At 38.8% G+C, this 21442-nt stretch overlaps 1 protein-coding gene across 1 annotated transcript in view; it reads left to right on the top strand.

Annotated features, from left to right (window-relative positions):
- The first annotated feature begins 7066 nt into the window (after positions 1 to 7066).
- LOC137290589 (phosphatidylinositol-glycan-specific phospholipase D-like) overlaps positions 7067 to 21442 on the top strand; it is a 29969-nt gene continuing 15593 nt past the window's right edge. Inside the window, exons 1-13 of the mRNA XM_067821632.1 lie at positions 7067 to 7178; positions 11740 to 11795; positions 12872 to 12950; positions 13794 to 13891; positions 14727 to 14837; positions 15219 to 15267; positions 15757 to 15817; positions 16332 to 16439; positions 17253 to 17280; positions 18037 to 18176; positions 18426 to 18621; positions 19057 to 19181; positions 20653 to 20765. Coding sequence (XP_067677733.1) covers positions 7079 to 7178; positions 11740 to 11795; positions 12872 to 12950; positions 13794 to 13891; positions 14727 to 14837; positions 15219 to 15267; positions 15757 to 15817; positions 16332 to 16439; positions 17253 to 17280; positions 18037 to 18176; positions 18426 to 18621; positions 19057 to 19181; positions 20653 to 20765 — 1264 coding nt within the window. The 5' untranslated portion in view covers positions 7067 to 7078. The remainder of the gene's footprint in view (positions 7179 to 11739; positions 11796 to 12871; positions 12951 to 13793; positions 13892 to 14726; positions 14838 to 15218; positions 15268 to 15756; positions 15818 to 16331; positions 16440 to 17252; positions 17281 to 18036; positions 18177 to 18425; positions 18622 to 19056; positions 19182 to 20652; positions 20766 to 21442) is intronic.

The following is a 21442-nucleotide window of genomic DNA, read 5'->3' as shown; positions in this document are numbered from 1 at the left end:
CTCCAACACAGTCAAGGTCAGCGTGAAGTTTATTTTCTTAACTCGTGGGTTAAGATTAATTTCATCGTTGCTTTGATAATTGTTTATGTCAGCGTGAAATCCGACAAAACAAATTAATGAAGGAATAAAGCCGGCGATGTATGGATATAAATCCACATTAAATATCTATCAGCATCGCCAAAACCTAGTGGCGAAAGTATTTCTTTCATTTGATTCTAAACAGAATCTATCATCAAAGCTAACTATATATCACTACTCAAATTGCTTCTAATTACATGCGTGAATGCACTCCCACTGCGGGGATGGCCTGAAAGTCGGTCCAAGAGAAGTCGGGCCGGGCCACCGGGTATTACTAAAAATGGATTGCAGAATATTAAATCGAAATCTGCGCATTTGGGTAGATAGAATTCCAGGTATGGTTTGGTTGAAAATGTATAGTTAACGGTGAAAAACCAACACTGATAACATTCCGAGAATCCCAGAGAAAAGACATTGTCTTGTTGTTATGTGTTGTCCTTGATATGTCTATGTGAGAAAGTTACTTCTCTAAACGTGTGAGGTGTGACGTCTGCATTCACGGAATGATGTCTTCCAGTTCTTTAAAACAACAACTACACTGTCTTATTGTGACAAGTTGCCAGTGTGTGTTTGCGTGTGTGCACGCGCGCATGTGTGTATGACGATTTCTTTGAGTAGAAAGGTGGTGACATTGTTTCCATCTAATAATTTACTATATTTAACAAAAAGATCGTCTGTTAGAACCTCAGGTATGTTTTATATGATGTATGTTTTAAATGATAGTATCTTAGTTATGCTTTTTCTTTGTTCTAGTCTCATTCCACAGCTGTGCATTGTTAACTTTGTAACTCTCGGTCTAACCGCCACTAATTGTCACACTACACGCTTGCAGCACACTTTGTTCAATTCAATTCAATTTATTACTCAACACCACCAACGGTGGTACATGAGAATACAAATAAATATAAATATATATATGACAAGATGGTAGATAAACAACGAACAAGAGCCAAATGTTAAGGTATCTTTGTAGATTTAAATATCACATTAATGAACTCAGCAAGATATTTAAGATTTCAGATTTGTTCAGAGGAGAACAGTTTGACAACTTTCCACAGGGATAGAGAATTCAGGTACGAAGGTAAATAGTTTTGTCTATACTGTAATAAAGCATCGCACTTGAACAGATAATGAAATGAAACTGCACGAGAATTACATAAAGAGCACAGACTATATTCTCTAGGAACATTTGCCCAACGGCCAATTTCTATAGGGAGGTGATGGTTACTCTTTCTGAATCTCAAAATCGGGAAATAGATATGTCTTGGCAGAAAGATATCTCTCTCAAATTCTATATTATTTTTTGAAATACGATAAAAAGACGATTTCGAACTCTTTATCATGGAGGTATGCCATTTCTGTAAAAATTGGTCTTTGAGGATCTGTTCAATCTTAAAGGAGAGAAACTTAGTTGTACAGAGAAATGAATTATCAAATATTTGGGATAAATCACAGTCATTGAGCGTCTTTCTTACAAACTCAATCCAGGGAAATAAACTGATTTCAGAACGAGCTTGTAGCATAAATGAATATATATCATATGATAGTTTAGCCTGGCGGGTGTTTGTTACAATTTTGTGCCAAAAACTTAAAAGTCTTTTGCTTAATTTAATATATATCGGGTATCGACCAAATTCTGCGTATATCATATAATCTGGAGTTGAATTTCGAAGACCTGCAGCAAACTTCACTTATTTTATATGTATTCTTTCAATTAAGTTTAACCCCCAAACTTGGCATCCATATAACAAAATTGGTTCAGTCATTACACCGAAAGCTGAAAGGGTGCAGTCAAGTGGTAAGTTTATATTACGTGAGTTTTTCAAAAGAGAAAACATAGCCTTTGTACCCGCAGATGCAAGTGCCTTAATTGCGTGAATAAATCTTCTATTACGGTGAAGGGAAATACCAAGGTAACAATAGGGGTCTACTACCTCAAGAGGCACCTCATCATAGTAAAGTTGTAACTTAGATGACTTTGCAGGGCCACTACCAAAAACAACGACTTTAGTTTTGGATAATTGACAGATAGCTTCCATTCATTATAGCAGCAATGAGATGCATTGAGAGATTTGTGAAGATCATAAGGATCATCGCTGAACAGGACGGTATCATCAGCGTACAATAGTATCACAAGTTGAAGCCAAAGTGTTACATAGACATCTGAAACGTACTGCAATTTTACACTCTGACACCCACTGTTTACTAAATATGATTCAACATCATCTATAAAAAAAAGCGAACAACAAAGGGAAGTGATTCTCTCCTTGTCTCACACCAGAGTTACTTGGGAAAAAATACGAGATCCTGTTGTTGAGGAGTATGGTTGATTTAATATCTTTGTACATGTTTTTAATAAGTGCAAGGAACCTGCCTGAGACTCCGTTATTAAGCATTTTATGTCATAAACCAGCTCCCCAAACAGAATCAAATGCTTTAGAAAAGTCATAAACATACAATATAGTTTTTGTTTGGCATTTTTGAGAAGGCTGAATAATAATGACACTACGAAGATATTATCCATGGTTGAAAAATCTTTCCAAAAACCGGTTTGAGCGGGTATCATCAGCGTGAACCCAGAAGGAAGAAGAAGTATGTGGCTGTAGACAACAAGATCCGAAGGGCGAAGGACAAGCTGATCAGCCAAGAGTTGGTTGTGATGGAATTTGTGGACAATGTGGCTGACCTTCTAGGTGACCTGAAGTGATCTTGTTTCTGAATGTGAAAGACTGATATCTTCCTGTGTTGCTTGAAATATGGAAGTGTATCTGAACTATTAAACTGTTGAATTATTACAGATAATTTATTATTAAAATTGTTGATATATATATATCGAATTTGTCTTGTGTTATTTATTATTTATTTGACATGTGATACACCCCCCTCATGTCTCAAGTTGGACTCTTCCATTCCCATACGGCCTAAAATCTGTTAATCTGTTGATCAATCAACCGTGAAAATCCCATACCACCTGATTACTTACCTGTGCCTTATCTAAAAAATTTAGACAGTATGGGAGGACACCGTCACATGACCGGTGTAGCCAATGTGTAATTGAGTCCAGTTTATTTTCAACAGCTGATTACATTCGCAGATTGTTGTGATAACTGACAGCCTACATGTAGAAGATAGGTTGCTGATTCTACCTCTTCATTTTAAATCAAATAATTGTTATTAGTGTCAGTATTGGTACAGTAGGTTTGTAGTAAAGTTTCAGATCGGTACGTTATAGCTCACTGGTTTCAATCCTCGGTACATAGCGAAGAAAGACTAAATTCTATCGCAAAAAAATTCTATCACATATTCGTTTAATTTTCAGAAGGAAAATATACCTTTAGTTGAAACGTGTTTGCAAGTAATATAGACTAACATGAAATGAACATATTTTACTGAATAAAGGTCATAGTTGTAAAATAATAATATAGTGAAATAGAGCCCTGAGTTCTTCAGTTTAAGAAGCTAGAATCTAGACTTGCCACATTTTCTAGAGTTGTATGGGCTTTCTTAAATACAGGTATATTTTATTCAGGGTCTGTACTACAGACTACATGTAATAGTTATAGTTTTATAACTTTAAAAACTTGTTAGGGTGTATTTGAGATATCGCCGATCTGTTCTGATCCGCGATTGAACTACAGGCGGGTATTCGAGTGTTTCTAGTTATTATTCTAAAAACTTCTGTCACATATACCTATAATTTTATGAGGTGAATATACCATCAAATAAAAGGCGTTTGCAAGTAGTAGTAATATGTTTACAATTTTAGAAATATTGTTAGGGTGTATTTATAAACAATATGACATATCGCCAATCCGATCTGATCCGCCATTGGCGCATCTTTAACATGGCAGTGGATGGGTCATTTATCCTTTCATTCATTCAAATATGGATTTCTTTCTTTTCCTCATTTTCTTTGTTATTTTTTCATCCATTCACATATAATTCTTGCTCTTTATTCTTGCTATACTTCATTTATTCATTCATTCATTGTAAAATTCCAGCTGATACGATAAAATGGCTGAAGTACGGTTGAACGGTGTGCCCCCACTGTGCAAACTTTTGGAAAATAAGGGATTAAGTTCAATCAAGTGTTAAATTGGCGGTTGAAGTTGCACTGGGAACGAACCAAGTCACTGTGTGCGTTGGAGCATGATGAGGCACACGCATTTAGTACAAATGGTAAAGAAAGCAATAATGATAACTCATTGTAATCGTCTGTCCTGTCACACCAGAAGGATACTATTGTAACAGTCTCTCCTGTCACACCAGAAGGATACTATTGTAACAGTCTGTCCTGTCCCACCAGCAGGATACTATTGTAACAGTCTGTCCTGTCACACCAGCAGGATACTATTGTAACAGTCTGTCCTGTCCCACCAGCAGGATACTATTGTAACAGTCTGTCCTGTCACACCAGAAGGATACTATTGTAACAGTCTGTCCTGTCACACCAGCAGGATACTATTGTAACAGTCTGTCCTGTCACACCAGAAGGATGCTATTGTAACAGTCTGTCCTGTCCCACCAGAAGGATACTATTGTAACAGTCTGTCCTGTCCCACCAGAAGGATGCTATTGTAACAGTCTGTCCTGTCCCACCAGCAGGATGCTATTGTAACAGTCTGTCCTGTCACACCAGAAGGATACTATTGTAACAGTCTGTCCTGTCACACCAGAAGGATACTATTGTAACAGTCTGTCCTGTCCCACCAGCAGGATACTATTGTAACAGTCTGTCCTGTCCCACCAGCAGGATACTATTGTAACAGTCTGTCCTGTCCCACCAGCAGGATACTATTGTAACAGTCTGTCCTGTCCCACCAGCAGGATACTATTGTAACAGTCTGTCCTGTCACACCAGAAGGATACTATTGTAACAGTCTGTCCTGTCCCACCAGCAGGATACTATTGTAACAGTCTGTCCTGTCACACCAGAAGGATGCTATTGTAACAGTCTGTCCTGTCCCACCAGCAGGATACTATTGTAACAGTCTGTCCTGTCACACCAGAAGGATGCTATTGTAACAGTCTGTCCTGTCCCACCAGCAGGATACTATTGTAACAGTCTGTCCTGTCACACCAGAAGGATACTATTGTAACAGTCTGTCCTGTCCCACCAGCAGGATACTATTGTAACAGTCTGTCCTGTCACACCAGAAGGATACTATTGTAACAGTCTGTCCTGTCACACCAGAAGGATACTATTGTAACAGTCTGTCCTGTCCCACCAGAAGGATACTATTGTAACAGTCTGTCCTGTCACACCAGAAGGATACTATTGTAACAGTCTGTCCTGTCCCACCAGCAGGATACTATTGTAACAGTCTGTCCTGTCCCACCAGAAGGATACTATTGTAACAGTCTGTCCTGTCCCACCAGAAGGATACTATTGTAACAGTCTGTCCTGTCCCACCAGAAGGATACTATTGTAACAGTCTGTCCTGTCCCACCAGAAGGATACTATTGTAACAGTCTGTCCTGTCCCACCAGAAGGATACTATTGTAACAGTCTGTCCTGTCCCACCAGAAGGATACTATTGTAACAGTCTGTCCTGTCCCACCAGAAGGATACTATTGTAACAGTCTGTCCTGTCACACCAGAAGGATACTATTGTAACAGTCTGTCCTGTCACACCAGAAGGATACTATTGTAACAGTCTGTCCAGCCCCGCCTAAGCAATTTGACATGTTCGAAATATGCCTCTGTTCACCTAACAGCGCCCCTAACTTTCGTTGTTGTCTCCCCAGAGAGTTGAGAATGAAAACTTGAGATCATCCTGATCCACTGATCAGGATCAGGAGTTGCAAGGTCATTCAGTGGGCGCCTTTTGTGTGGATCGAGTGTAATGTAATATAGAAATACATAATTAATATGTTAATATCCACCGCCTGACGGACAGAGGATGTATATTAATTAAATCACATACACGGGGAGCCAATTTTGACGGGTGTGGGAAGACAATCGTCAGCGAGTTCACAGTAGATAGCTGAAGTGAAATAGACCAGGGCCTGTTTTAAAAAGCGGTCATAGCGGTGCGACTGTCGAAAGTTGTTAAAGTGGGGGAAATACGACCCTAGCTCTTTGCACTACGGTCGCTTTGTGAAACAGGCCCCTACTTGCTCTTTTTAAATTTGTTTTTTTAAAGACGACTGAGTACGAAAATTCCGCTCTTTCAAATGGTACAACTCAGCTCAGTTCGAAAAATAAGTAAAAACTTAAGTTTGTTTCGAGAAATCTTTCCAGGAGCTCTTACCTCTGATGGATGGATTTAGGTTTTTGGCGATTTTAAAACATTCCAGGATCACTAGGATACCTTACCCCAGATCTCTCCTGAATGGTAGATTATGACGGCAAGCTCTCTCTCTCTCTCTCTCTCTGTCTCTCTCTCTCTCTCTCTCTGCAAGTCTATAAAATGTGGCACGTCTCTCTCTCTCTCTCTCTCTCTCTCTCTCTCTCTGTAAGTCTATAAAATGTGGCACGTCTCTCTCTCTCTCTCTCTCTGTAAGTCTATAAAATGTGGCACGTCTCTCTCTCTCTCTCTCTCTCTGTAAGTCTATAAAATGTGGCACGTCTCTCTCTCTCTCTCTCTCTCTCTCTTTCTGTAAGTCTATAAAATGTGGCACGTCTCTCTCTCTCTCTGTAAGTCTATAAAATGTGGCACGTCTCTCTCTCTCTCTCTCTCTCTCTCTCTCTCTCTCTCTCTCTCTCTCTGTAAGTCTATAAAATGTGGCAAGTCTGTCTATACTTCCACAGCATCATTTACCATTTATTTAATGCTAGCTTTAATAATAACGTCAATTGATGCACTGCTCACAAAGAGACACATTAAAAAAACCACCTGTGCCAGTTTGTGATGGAATGTTCATGTCAACTTATCGAATTGTGTATAATCATGCAGATGTACATGAATGTTTTCAATCTTATTTCCACGCTTTCATTCTCGCTGAGAGCAGTACACAAGGCTCGGTTGATTGGTCATGTGACTTGGATCAGGACAAAATGGCGGCAGGCGACCAGAACGGGTTCATTTACGTCCTTATAGTGGGTTTAACGTTTTCGTTGACAGCTGGATGTGGTCCGACAACGCATATCGAAATCAGTAAGTTTTAGTTGATCTACATCACATATAATTGTGACCAGAAAGTGTTGAATGTTTATTATTATATTTAACTTTTTTTGATAGTACTATTATAATAGGCTAATAATGGTGCCCGTCAAATCGCCCCATCGACGAAACGCCCCAGCAGATTTGGTCAAAATGCCCCAGACTTTTGGGTCAGGTCGCCCCAGGTTTGTTCAAGTTGCCCGAAAGATGTAGTCAAAATGCCCCAATTGATTTCCTGTGAGGAACTTTTGTATGAGGCTTATATAACCCAGCTGACAAAACTGTAGTTTTGATATGTGTTTTACCATACGTACACAATGCCATTTGTTGACAAGAAGAAAATATGAATTTACAATAAGCCTATTATACAAACCTTTTAATTTATTCTTGTAATTCTTTACCAAATAATTGGAATTGCAGTGTTTTCTATACATGAATATCCTTGTTTCTCTGATCGGTTTACTAATAGGAAATTTATCAGAAATATTGCTACATAATATTATGTGAGGAAACTAATTTGGAAGTTGACAAAAACTATGCATTTATGGCATATATTTAGGAGATAAACATCATGTGTCGGTTCCAAATGCATTCCCGTGCTTCAAATACTCAATAACACCCGGAAATTGGCCAGCACATGGTGTTTATCAACATTATAAACAAAATCGTAAACAAAGGGGGTTTTGCTGTCTGCACTCGTTTACATCGAGTAGGAGTACAGCAGTGAAGTGTCATCAGCTGGCCGTTTCAGCTGGTTCCCATAGTAGCATCTGGAGTTGCTCATTTGTGACGTCATTCTAACTTTACGTCACAATATGATTTGAATGACGTCACCACTGTTGATGACACAACATAACAATTGTTTACGTGTCAATACGCAGTGAATAGTCTTGCAGTTTCTAATACCATTTGATCATGTTTTTCAACCAATCAGATTACAGAACACAGTGACTTTTGGTTTACAATAAACTATATTAAGTAAATTGGGGTATTTTGACTATCCCCTTGGGTGATTTGACCAAACATCTGGGGCATTTTGACCAAATTTGCTGGGGCAATTTGACTGGCACCTAGCTAATAAGCCACAATTCGATAAAATATGCTTGGCCCTACATCATGTTTTGAATATTGAGCCCCACCATAGTCGTGTAACTGTAAAAATGCCAGCCAACTAATGACCATACCAAATACTGGCGAATACTTTAGCCATCAACATTTGTTTTGTTTGTGCTATATGATATTGTATAAGATTGAATCAGGAGTTGCTGTTACATACTTAAGTTTGGCCCATAATTTTTATATTACATAATTTTAAGCATAATTGTTTGTGCATATGTTCATAATTACTTCAAAAAAAGCTATCTGTGAAAATAATGTTCAATGAAATTGTGGGGAAAGATATTTCATCTCAAGTATTTTCAGCTACTTTCCAGTACTAGGAAATAGGTTGGTATGGAAACACCTTCTTAGAAACTGGACATGTAGATTTTTGAAAGGGTGAGGAAAACATGCAGTTTCCTTGCTCGTTATCTGTTTGTTGTATTTACACTTGGCTTCATGCCACTGTTATCTGATGGCGGCTTGTTATCTCTTACCTGTTGATGTCAATATTGATCCGCTGCTGTTCACAACAACATGTTTACACATCTATCAGTGTTTCATTATGGTCACATTCCAACTTGATAACAGTGTCAGAATCTACATCAAAAATAAATAGGAACTTGTTATTCATGTCCAGTGTATGAAATAAGTCCAAAATCCAACCAGACACCCTGTTTCTCCAAGCTCTCGTAAGCCTAAGATGTCGTAACTGTCGTAACTGTAGCATTTGGACGACCCATGTCAATGTGCAGGGGCTAGTAGGAGGTAGTAGAAAAGTTCCAAGATCTTAGGCTTACGAGAGCTTTGTGAAATGGGGCCCAGGGCTGGTAACTTCAAAATATTACAAGGATTTAAACAGACCCAGACACCAAGATGTGTTGAATTAAGTCAAATGTATGGAACAGCTAAACAGTTTTACCCGATGGGGCAAGGTATCTGTCAATTTTATCCCCTCCGCCAAATATCTAGCCCATCTTGGGCAGACGGAGAGGTATTATTTAATATACTGCCATGTCATGGATTTTTTCCGTATTTACTGACTATAAACAGTAATGAATTAGGGTTTGGTTCAATATTCTCATGAATATTGATATGTAATGTAGGTTTAGTTCCTGCTATCTCATTTCATGCTGGTAAGCGTGAAGCAGTATGTATAAATGGTTTATACTGACACTCTCGGTTGACTCTGACAGATGAACCAGGCGAGCTGTTGTTAACTTCCCAATGAAAAACAAGTTTGTGATGTGATTGTGATGCTTATTGAGTATTGACCCACCTATAGTTGAGAAAATACTTAATTTCTAAAAATAACATCCAACTGGGACAGTATGATCATACAACCTTAAAGGTAGATCATGTCTGTAAGAACACATGATGAAGGATTACCAAAATGAAGCATTTATTTGTTGTTACAGAGATTGCTCTTCTTCCATAAACATATCATGCAGATTCATACTGTCATGTGTGGCACAGGGAACTTCAACCAAAGGCCCTTGTGTCTTTGTGAGAATTAAAGATAACTGGAAAAAGATGAAAAACACCAACTTATTTGTAAGATGACCCCTGACTTGAAATGTTTTATTTTGAGATGCATTTTGAGTGTGGTATAATCTAGAAAAAATATAATTTTTTTTATTCTGTTTTATATCCTTAATTCTCACAAGGACACAAAAAAATGTCAGATGGACTCAAGTGGTAACCCTCACCTTGAAGAAAGTAATGTTGCCCTCAGATGACAGTTCTGTGCATGACTATAGTTCACTTTGAATTCTCATGTTTTGGTCTTTGAATGGATTGTTTTATAATGATTCACAGTGATCGAAATTAACCTTATTTTCAGACAGACCCTTCAGGCCAGTAGACATAAAAACTTACTTGCCCAGGCTGTTTTCTACTGGCCCAGTTACAAAAAATTGATGCAGTAATAAACTCATTTTATATTAACTAGCTGCTGTAGTGAGGCAAACACATTTAAATGATTATGATGAGGCTTTTTCAACAGTTATCGACCCATGAAGGTCCCGGGGTAGAATAGGCCTTCAGCAACCTATGCTTGCCATAAAAGGTGACTGTGCTTGTCGTAAATAACTGGATCGGGTGGTCAGGCTCGCTGACTTGGTTGACACATGTCATCGGTTCCCAATTGCTCATGTTATTGATCACTGGATTGTCTGGTCCAGACTCGATTATTTACAGACCGCTGCCATATAGCAAGAATATTGCTGAGTGTGGCGTAAAACTAAACTCACTCACTCACTCACTTTTTATCTGTCATCATAAGAGGGTATGCAGATGGAAACCTTCCCATCTTTGTAATCAGCAGTGACACATACTCTTGTTGCCCAGTGGGCGAGCAGTAGCATGGTTCTAATTCGTCCAGACAAACTTCTGCTCTCCTCGGGCCTTGGGGGCGAGTGTTAATTCCCATCACTGGATTCATGTAAGTGTCAGTATCAGTATTGAACTTGTTCATGTGAATCATTATCTTCATCAGCTGATGAACGTCTACAAATTCAACTTCAATTCTTAAGTATCAGTGGTAGTTTGGAGAAGTATGTATATTGTTGTCCCCTGAATGCAGTGTTGGCTACTGGCTCAGTACATGTGAGGTGACATGGGCAGTCGTCATTGTTCATTTTCGATATGCTTGTAAAGCCACAATGAATTAAGTATTCAGCATGTGAAGTAGGAGGCATTTTATTCTGATAAAGAATCTCCCAGACCTACTCAAGACAAATATAATTCAATTTGATATTAACTCTTCCATCCACAATGATTTCTGTTCATGTCTATCATGACATCATAATGATTGATTGTTTGTTCTGCAGATAAAGAGATGTTGTTGGATGTTTCTGATGATGCATTGGTGTTAGGGTAGTCTAGTGATTAAAGCGTTTGCTCGTCATCCCAAAGACTCGGGTTCAATTCCCCACATGGGTACAATGTGTGGAGCCCATTTCTGGTGTCCTGACTGCCATGTTATTGCTGCAATATTGCTAAAAGCACCATACAGCTGAACTCACTCACTCACTGACTGGCTCACTCACTCTGATGATGCAATCACTCTTTATTTCTTGAAACAATACAGTAATTGATAACAACTTTTGCCGAGGAAAAACAATCCTCTGAAGCAAACAGTGGTCCAGTTTGAGCTCTAACAGTGGAGCTCTTTCTCTTTGTAACTGATACCTGGAACAATGAAGTTACCCAATGCAGCAGTTTCAGCTCTCTTAACAAAATCTGTTCTGTCTTTATTTACTGATCAACATGATCATAGATTACTTGACATAGGCTCTTCTGCAGTGAATAATGTTATCTTTCTCATTGTAACTTGTACCTGTAACACAGTATAGGGCTATTGTTTCAACAGTGCATACTTGGAATCCTTTATTATTAAAATCCTTTAATGTCTCGTTATAGGAATCATGGAGTGATATATCTACTTCTTTTGTAGGTCATAGAGCCCTTGAACATTTTACTGATCAGAAAGGACGGTTTACCTACCAGCAGGTGAGTGGAGCATAGACATAGAACGCTGGAATCTGACACTGAATTTTTGGACTTGACCCTAACAGCATCAGTTTTTCAGATTCCAGATGTAACAGGCACAATGAACTTCATGTAATATAGTCCTTATCAACATCAGATATAACACAATCCCAGTACAATCAACTTCAGATGTAACAGAAGCATAATAAATTTCAGGGCTCACTTGCACAGAGCGATCTTAGCGCTACAATCATTGTGAAATATTAAGATCGTGATCTTAGGCTTCGGCGACAATTGCCACCCACTTGCACAAAGCGATTGTAGGTGATTGTAAGATCATTGTAAGTTACAATCAAAACTGAAAATTTGAAGAATTCTATTTTAAATAGGATCACAATCTTAAACTAATGCTGTCTTACGATAAACTTTGTGCAAGTGAATTAGGGCAATTGTATGGTGAATGTAAAGTTGATTGTAGGAGCCTAACATTGATTGTAACTAAGATTGCTCTGTGCAAGTGGGCCCAGATGTAACAAAATCACTTAACAGACATCCTCAGATATAGCACAAGCATATGTAACTTTACAACAAAATCACAATATGGTCCACTTCACAGCATGAAAAGACAGCAACAATAAAGTCCACCTCACAATATGATAAGACATTGATAATATACGCTGTCTAAACCATCACTCATCGGGACTGAAGAAATAGTCCAGTTTAGACGATGTGCCAGATTGCAGAACTGATGATAGGACTGAAATTTTACGCTGATGTTGACAAGTTGCTGGATTGGACCGATACCGGGTTTGATAGCTCCACTGTAGTCAACTTCACTATATGATAAGACAATGACAATACAGCACACTTCACTATATGATAAGACATTGAAAATACAGCCCACTTAACTATATGATAAGACTGTGACAATACAGTCCACTTAACTATATGATAAGATAATGATAATACAGTCAACTCTAGATGTGTCAACATCACTTCACAGTCAACTTCAAATATAGCACAATTACAGATCACTTGACAATGACAATACAGTCCACTTCACTATGAGACAATGACAAGAGGTTACTTTTTTCCAGTTACTACGAAAACACCAAGATGCCTTCCAAGCTGGGAGCCCTTACCCTGATGCCTACTATCCTGACCTCTGCGCCGGTGGTGAGTCTCCATGGAAACCTTGGCATGAAGGATACCCTTCGCCATAGTCAACAAATCACATTTCAAACACATGTAGACTGACACCATGTTTAAAAATAATTACAACAATGGTTTTGGTCTCTTTTGTTTCCATGGAAACCTATTAGTTACATTAAATTACTTCATTTTCCAGTCATTTTCAGAATCAATTGGCAATGTTCAAGAGTCATGTTTAAATTGCAGTTTTCGTTAATGCTCAAGAAATGACATCTACAATTCTTGGTGAAACCATATACCTGCATAAGACTGATAAGGTTGAAAATACATATATTTGGGGAGTCTTAGGGACATTTCGGCTTTTATAAAAAGTGTCTTACATATGAAGTTAATGTATATTTTGATTAACTACTGTGTGTTCCGTCTAATGCACACCTTTGTGTATCACTGCATATAAGCCAAGTTATCATGCGGCGGGGGTCACCTTATGCACAGTGTAGAAGGTTTCACATTTTGACTGGCAGTGTCAGCTGTCATCATGATTGCCATGGATGTTGTGTGACAGTAAGACATATTCAAAATAGCTGATCCCAAACCTGTGTGGTATTTTCCCTCCCTTATTCATTCTATGCATGTGCTGGTAATAATGTTTAACTGAGTCTCCCGTCATGTATGACTGCCCAGCTGACAACTGAGAGCATGAAGTAACCATGGGCAGGAAACTCAAACTTTTCCAGTACAGTTTTCATGATCCAAACTTAAAAGACCTATTTACATCACATTCTATGTTTTATTCAAAGTAATACATTTCAGAATGATGTGGTAACTTGATCATTTAGCTGATTCTGAAGCCCATCTGTCTGACAGGAAAATACCATGACATCGCTGAAGACAGCCATTGGTCACCCTTCCTCAATGCCACCCTCAACTACATCCGCAGGAAATACCCCCCTCCTTGGGACGAGGTCAGACAGACGCCTTCACCTGACAATCAGTGTTGTTGCCTCCCCTTATCAAAGAGCCCTTACCTAAACTGTCTCATAAAAGTTGTATTGTTATGGAAACTGTTCTTCATTTAACTGTCTTAAGGAACAACACATTTGCTACAGATCCCACAGATGTCTATATCTACAACAACCCAGCAAAGTCAAGTTCAATAAACTTCCTTATAGTCGTGGGTCATATGAATAACATATTATCTCATAATTGTCAGGGCATTAAGGACAAAACTAAACACAAGCAAGTGTTGACATTTTTAAAGAAAAATAAGAAGGGATGATATTTTGTCTTCATTACGTATTCATTACTTATGAAATGCACCACTGAATTTACCATGTTCTAGTTTCTCACAACATGATTGACCTGTGAAGGTCCAGGGTAGATTAGGCCTTCAGCAACATATGCTTGCCATAGAAAGGCGACTATGCTTGTCTTAACTGACTTGGTTGACACTTGTCATCGGTTCCCAATTGCGCAGATCAATGCTCATGCTGTTGATCACTGGATTGTCTGGTCAAGACTTGATTATTAACAGAACGCCACCATATAGCACGAATATTGCTGAGTGCAGCGTAAAACTAAACTCACTCACAATGTGATTCCAGGGATTGTTAGAGGAGAAACTGAACCCAGCTATAAATTACATCATTGCCCAATATCAATAGCTTTTAAGAGATTCTGAATAGTCTAAATCCAGTGTTAAAAACATCCATGACATGCAGTAAATTCTCCAAATTGTACATCCTGAGTCATCAACGTGGATGATGATGTATCAATGATAATGTTCTTCCTCCTTGGCAGGCGACAGAGAAGTTGGTGGTCTTCATGTTTGGATTCATGTCACATCAAGTGGCTGATGTATTGTGGCACAACTTGGGTATCTCTCAGGGCTTCCTACAGACCATGGCCAATGTAGGTATCTAGCCGTTTGTTACAGTGCAACTTGGGTATCTCTCAGGGCTTCCTACAGACCATGGCCAATGTAGGTATCTAGACGTTTGTTACAGTACAACTTGGGTATCTCTCAGGGCTTCCTACAGACCATGGCCAATGTAGGTATCTAGCCGTTTGTTACAGTACAATTTGGGGATTTCTAAGGGCTTCCTACACACCATGGCCAATGTAGATTTCTAACCGTCTGTTAGAATACAATTTGGGTATTTTTAAAGGCTTCCTTCAGACCATGGCCAATGTAAGTATCTAGCTGAGTGTGTGTAAAGGGGCACTTTTATACTGTGTGAGAAAAATGTGAAAATCTAAATATTATTTTTGCTGTATGATTCTTATTTTAAGGTCAACTTCAATGGTGTGTTTGGCAATGCCCATGATGCAGGAGATATAGGTAGGTGCGACTTTATAAGGAAGTAGTGTCGTTCCACTTGGAATGTTAGCTAACTCCTCCATAGAACTCACATTAAACGTTTGACATATTTTTGATACAAACCTTATTTTGTCAAAAATTTCAAATTTTCATTGACCAAGTTTGTCAACATATATGCATCTGTACCTGAAGGGACAAAATGAATTTTGTTGTGTACCTTTACTCAAATGGGTGTTTCCAAAATACTGAATGCCATAAGAGAGGCCCACTGCCCACTTGACGCAGGAGAATATGGTAAAGTAAATTAGGGTTATAACAAACTCAAAGAGGTAACTGACTGCAGGTTGTCATAACCATTGTTATGCATATGCATTTGATTAAACATGCAGTTAGTGGTTAGGACAATAGTAAAGTTAGTCATATCGATCAGCTCATTATCAGTGAGTTCATTATAACTTTACTGCTTTTGAAAGTAGAATTAATAATATAAAGTTCTTGGCTTTCTTGCAGGTGGTGATATTCTGACACAGTTTGAGATAAATTTGAATCACACAGTTGAACTCTCGGACTGGTAGGTGTATGACTCTGATTATCTCCCCTGTCTACATTGATCTCTTCCTTACCAATCTGCTATCACCACTCATATGACTGATTCATAGTTAACAGAAAACTTCCAAAGTCTCTTGCTCACAATATGTTATTGATCTTTGATTTTAATGCAAAATCTGTTCAAGTGTTAGTGTTAACAAAATTAATTTCATAGGTAAACCATTCTACCTGGGCAAATTTCAAGGCAGACTCTTCTTGAAAGTACTGGTAGTTTGAAGCACTATATAAATTTTTACCTTTTTATTTTTCTATTAGCCATGAGGGATGATAACTGGACCTATCAATGTGGCCCTCAAGTTACTGAAATCTGAGCAGCTGACCAGCTGAATGACCTCTTAAAATTTAGTCTTTTCCAAATACACAGCAGAACAGTGAATGTTATTACTTCCATATCTCACATATCTGATTGAACAAGAGAACAGTACATGTAGAACAGTTGAATGCATGTTACTGTACACATGTACATCAATTTGTAGGTATGTTCCAATTGATGACCTTTTCAATATCTACCGGGACTTATATGGTCGGGACAGGATGCCAAAGGATATTATGGAGGCCTGCATAGCAAGTCTGTTTGTGGAAAGGTCAGAACCTTGTACTGTCATGATAATATAAACTAGAAGTGGCTTATTTTATAATTGCTTAAATGCTTTTTGTGTAGCAGTGTCCACTTCAGTTTCACGTCATGAGTCAGGATAAGTAAGTAAGTCATTTTAAGTATAAAATATCAATTTTATGCAGAAAATTACATTGTGAACAAAGTCCTGTTCAAAATTACCTGTAACCTGTATGCAGCTTTATTTGTTTATTTCTTGGCTTTGTCTGTTAATAAGCTTAGGCACAAAGTGTTGTAAAGATGTGTCTGATTTAAAACATTTTTCACTTCTCTAAACTTTAGACAAATGTGCCGATGGTTCACACCATTCCTGATAGAAAAACACATACTGTTGGTATTGACATTTGTAGACTTACAGAAGTTAAGACCAAAGCAAACATAAAAGTTGTTGTTTGGAGATCAGTATGTCTGTGGCTGGACCTATTGTCTGTATAGTGTGTGCTACAAAACCAGTGTAACAGCGGAATAAGGTTGAACAACACATTAATCCATATTTCACCTCAACTCTTCCACAATGTTTCACGATCAGGATGACTTCCCTCAAAGCTTTCATGTAACTGAACTGGCTTAACATACACCTAGGAATTTAGTGATTTCTTTGTGAAGCACTACCATGTACCTAGCTCAGTGCTGATTTGGTTTATGCTGAGTCAGATGTATGGATATATGGGAGATATGGGGAATGTTTTGCCACCTTAATAAATCATCCCCAATTGTCGAGACAGCCAACTCTTTGTTGTCTGATCCATGGTGATTGATATGAAGATTTCTGGAATTTCAGACTCGGAGAACAACTTGCAATAGGAAAGGTATGTTTCCCATCTATAGAATGTTTAAATTTTGCCAATTTATAATGTTCAAGTTACTCATTTGGACCAAAGAGGTATGTTTCCTTATACATATGTCACCCTCTGCTGGTACATGTAAATTGAAATTAAAATAATGTAAGTTCTCATATAGCACTAAGATCCACCTAAGGTCGGTGGGGTAGGCAAGTGGTTGAAGTGTTTGCTTGTCACGCTGAAGACCAGAGTCCAATTTCCCACATGGGTACACTATGTGAAACCCATGGTTTTCAGGTGTACCCTGCTGAAATATTGCTAAACTCAGTGTAAAAACCAAGCTCACTCACTCACAGCCTCACGAAAAGAGACTGCCCAAACAACTACCATGATTACTCTAGTCAGTGGATCAGTATATGCACTACAACCCAACCTGCCGGGAAAGCAGTCACATGGCCATCTCATGCCCTCGGGTACCCAGTCACTGCTGGGTGAACAGAGGCACTTGCCTCCATCTGTCAGCTCTGCCAGAAAATGTTTTGAACAACTGTCGTCCAATGGTGCCAATATAGATACTGTTATTTCTGAAGACTCATGTTTTAATCAATGTGTGAAGGGGTTGTTGGATAGCCTGGTTGTACAAGTGTTAACTTACACTAAAAACCAAGTTTGTTTCCTCATGATGTGTGGAATATTGCTCACAGAGGCTTAAGCCTTGCACTCTCACAATCACTCAGTTAAAGACAGTTGGACAAGGTTTACATAACTTTCATTTGTTACTAGCTTTTCACCATCTACGCAAAGAAGAGTCCGTTTCTGGTTGACCAGTTTACTGACTACTTTGTGGGGGGCATGGACGATATGTCAGCTTGGACCCAGATCATCTGGAAATATGTGGTGTTTATGCTGGAACATGGTCAAGGGTAGGTCATCAACAAACATGTGTTTTCATAGGCAGATCCTGAGGGGAGATCCACTTTTGTCATGAATTTGTTAAGTGACCATTGAAACTTTGATGCAAATGAACTGTGCACCCCCATTTTCTCATAAAGCTGTATCCACCTCTGGGTTTGTTGTTTTGAACACTGTTTTTGGTTAAATATGAAGAAGGTTCATCTTTAAAGAAACTATTCCCCATTGTCCTTTACTGGTATAAAATGTCTTTGTTTCAGTGAATGTAATGTCACCCACAACCCGCTGTATATCACATGTGGCCAGTCTCCGCAGTCCCCTCAGGTCGTAAACAGGAAGTCAGCAAGGGAGTCTGGGATACCTGTGAGACTCTCACACCATGGACTGTCGCATGACGACATTATTGTGGAGAAAGCATATCGGGGATTACGATTCAGAGCAACTGACAATCTCAAGGTCAGTCAGTTTTTATTGTTGTTTTTGGATAACCATGTTGCTGCCAATGGACCCGTGAAGGTTCCGGGGTAGAATAGGCCTTCAGCAACCCATGCTTGCTATTAAAGGCGACTCAGCTTGTCGTAAGAGGCGACTAATGGGATCGGGTGGTCAGGCTAGCTGACTTGGTTGACACATGTCATCGGTTCCCAAGTACGCAGATCGATGCTCATGTTGTTGATCACTGGATTGTCTGGTCCAGACTCGATTATTTACAGACCGCCGCCATATAGCACGAATATTGCTGAGTGCGGCGTAAAACTAAAACTCACTCACTCACTACTATGCCAATGCATTAGGAGTCACTTAACATGTTTCTCATAAAGTTTGGTACTGTTTGTTTTTATGTATTCCATGGGTTCAGTGTAATGTTTCCTGTTTGTTTTCTCTTGCCAGGAATTCATGCGCCAAAGACAACATAAGAAGCATAGAATATCCAAGTTTCACCAGCAGGAATATTCAAATGGAAAGCAGCCTGATGCTGTTTACACTGTTCCAGAAAAATATGCCAAATTTGGCTGGTGGGTGTACCAATGTATGGATGTTTTTGCCCCACTGTATAATATAGCTGCAGGTTAATTGGAAACCAGATGGTTTCATACATGGTTAAAATGCCTGCTCATTACGCTGAACACAGATATTTGATTCCCTATGTAGCAGAGTGGTGGATATAACTCTGAGTTGTAACCACATAAATACATTCTCTCATAATTCCCCACCACCACCACACACACACACACATTTTCATCATATCCATAAATAATATATATACATATTGTCATACATATTGTCGTACATACTGTCATACATACTGTCATACATACTGTCATACATATTGTCATTGTCATCATTTCATGCTATTTTATGTTGTCCTTGTCTACAGTTGAATGTCAGCCACTAACATCTTCAATCTTCAATACCTTTAGCAGCCTCTGATGTCTAATATAACTTTCTAGCATCTGACTTCCTTTGACACCTGTCAGATGCTGCCTGTCTTTTGATTGGCCTTTTGGTCCTCTTGTCTAACTTCCTTCCTCACCTGCCCTCCTCATGCATGCTGCATGAAATCTTACAGGAGTAAGGTTCACTTTTTTCAGCCTTCCTCCCAACTTTGAAACTACAATAAAGTACTGTGCTTGTTGTGACTACCAGCACAGTGGCTGGACATTACACCCTGCTACACCTACATGAATACATGTGCGAAGCCCATTTCTTCAGTAACCCACCATTTTGCTGCTGGAATAATGCTAAATAAGGCACATAAACCTAAAGTGTGCTTCTCACTATATATTAGGTCATTTCTTGTTTTCCCAGAATAGCTGCATTTGAGGTTTTTGTTTTGGAGGGACAGGTTTTACTTTTTGTTAGTAAGACCGCTTCCCAGGTTTTACTTTTAGTTAGTAAGACCGCTTCCCAGGGTTTACTTTTCATAACTTTATATGAACATCACCATTCAAATGATACACGAGTGTTTGAAATCAATTGAAAAATATCGTTCAAGATTAAAGTCACAATACAAAGGTTTTCCGCAGCAGGATTGGAACCACAATTCTCTCATCTGTAGGCAGACGCTCTACCGAACGGCCACAGGGCTGACAAAGGCAGAGAGGTTAAATAATCTATGTATAGCTACAGTCATTAAATTGATTTTACGCACTTCAGTTACTGTTACGTAACTTCATTAAATGATCATCTACATTGTAATTACCCATCATTGACAGTACATATGATAGAGAAAACACTTCTCCTCAGTTTTGGTAGACAGTGTAAAGCCATCGGGGTCGGGAAATCACTCCCCCTCTAGTTTTAGATTGTCTACCAAAACCTCGGAGGCGTGTTTTCTCCTATACATAAGATCATCTCACTCTTTCGCACATACAAGGTAATAGTAAAGTTTATCCATGGGGTATGTTAAGCTTTGTGTGGTCAAGATCCAAGTTTGTCAACACCTTTTGCAGGGTGTCATTAATGTCTGTGGTTATTTTTGTACAGGTCACTGGCTGTTGGTGATCTAAATGCTGATGGTCAAGATGACCTTGCTATTGGTGCCCCAGGGTATGGCAGTGAGGTCTCCCCACAAGATGGCAAGGTTTTCATCATCTATGGTAAGTGCGGAAACAGGAACTATACTGTGTGCAGGTTGATTCCCCATGTCGGTCAGTTTGTGGTGAATTCACACTTCTCTTGCCTTTGTGATAAATGTTGAAATCATGGAATAACAACTTTATAAATAAGAGAGTTCAGGAAGTCTAAACATTTTTGGTTTCTTGGTGATAGTAAATGTTTTAGGAAGTCATTGTCTAAATTTTGCTCCTCTTTAAAATGTTTAGTTCAAGAATGTAATTACGAGAAAAACAACAGGTTCAAACTATACATTTCATGGCACTTTCCTTCCCCGAAGGTCCAGGTTAAAATTCATCTATGCATCCTGTGATTGTAGGGAGCAGCTAATGGGATCTTGTGGTCACTCTCGCGGACTTGGTTGATGCAGTTGATTGTATCCCAGTGTACAGACTGGTGCTCAATCACTGGACTGTCTGGTCCAGACTCAATCACATATCATGGTCTCAGAGCTGGAATGATGTTGAGAACAATGTTTAACCTCAAACCAAAATGGTAGACCTTTGATCTGTTTAATCATATCTGGTAAAACACAACATTTTGTGGGGAAAAGACAAACACAAACAAAACAGTTGTAAGAAAATAAAACAACAGCAAAGACAGCATTTGCTGATGAAATATTCTTTCCGTAACACTGTGGCCTATCAAGACAGTCTCTGGT

Source organism: Haliotis asinina, chromosome 7 (genome assembly GCF_037392515.1).
Source record: "Haliotis asinina isolate JCU_RB_2024 chromosome 7, JCU_Hal_asi_v2, whole genome shotgun sequence".
In the NCBI taxonomy this organism is placed as follows: domain Eukaryota; kingdom Metazoa; phylum Mollusca; class Gastropoda; order Lepetellida; family Haliotidae; genus Haliotis; species Haliotis asinina.
Note: the sequence above shows the minus strand (reverse complement) of the source record. Positions and strands in the feature narration are given on the sequence as shown.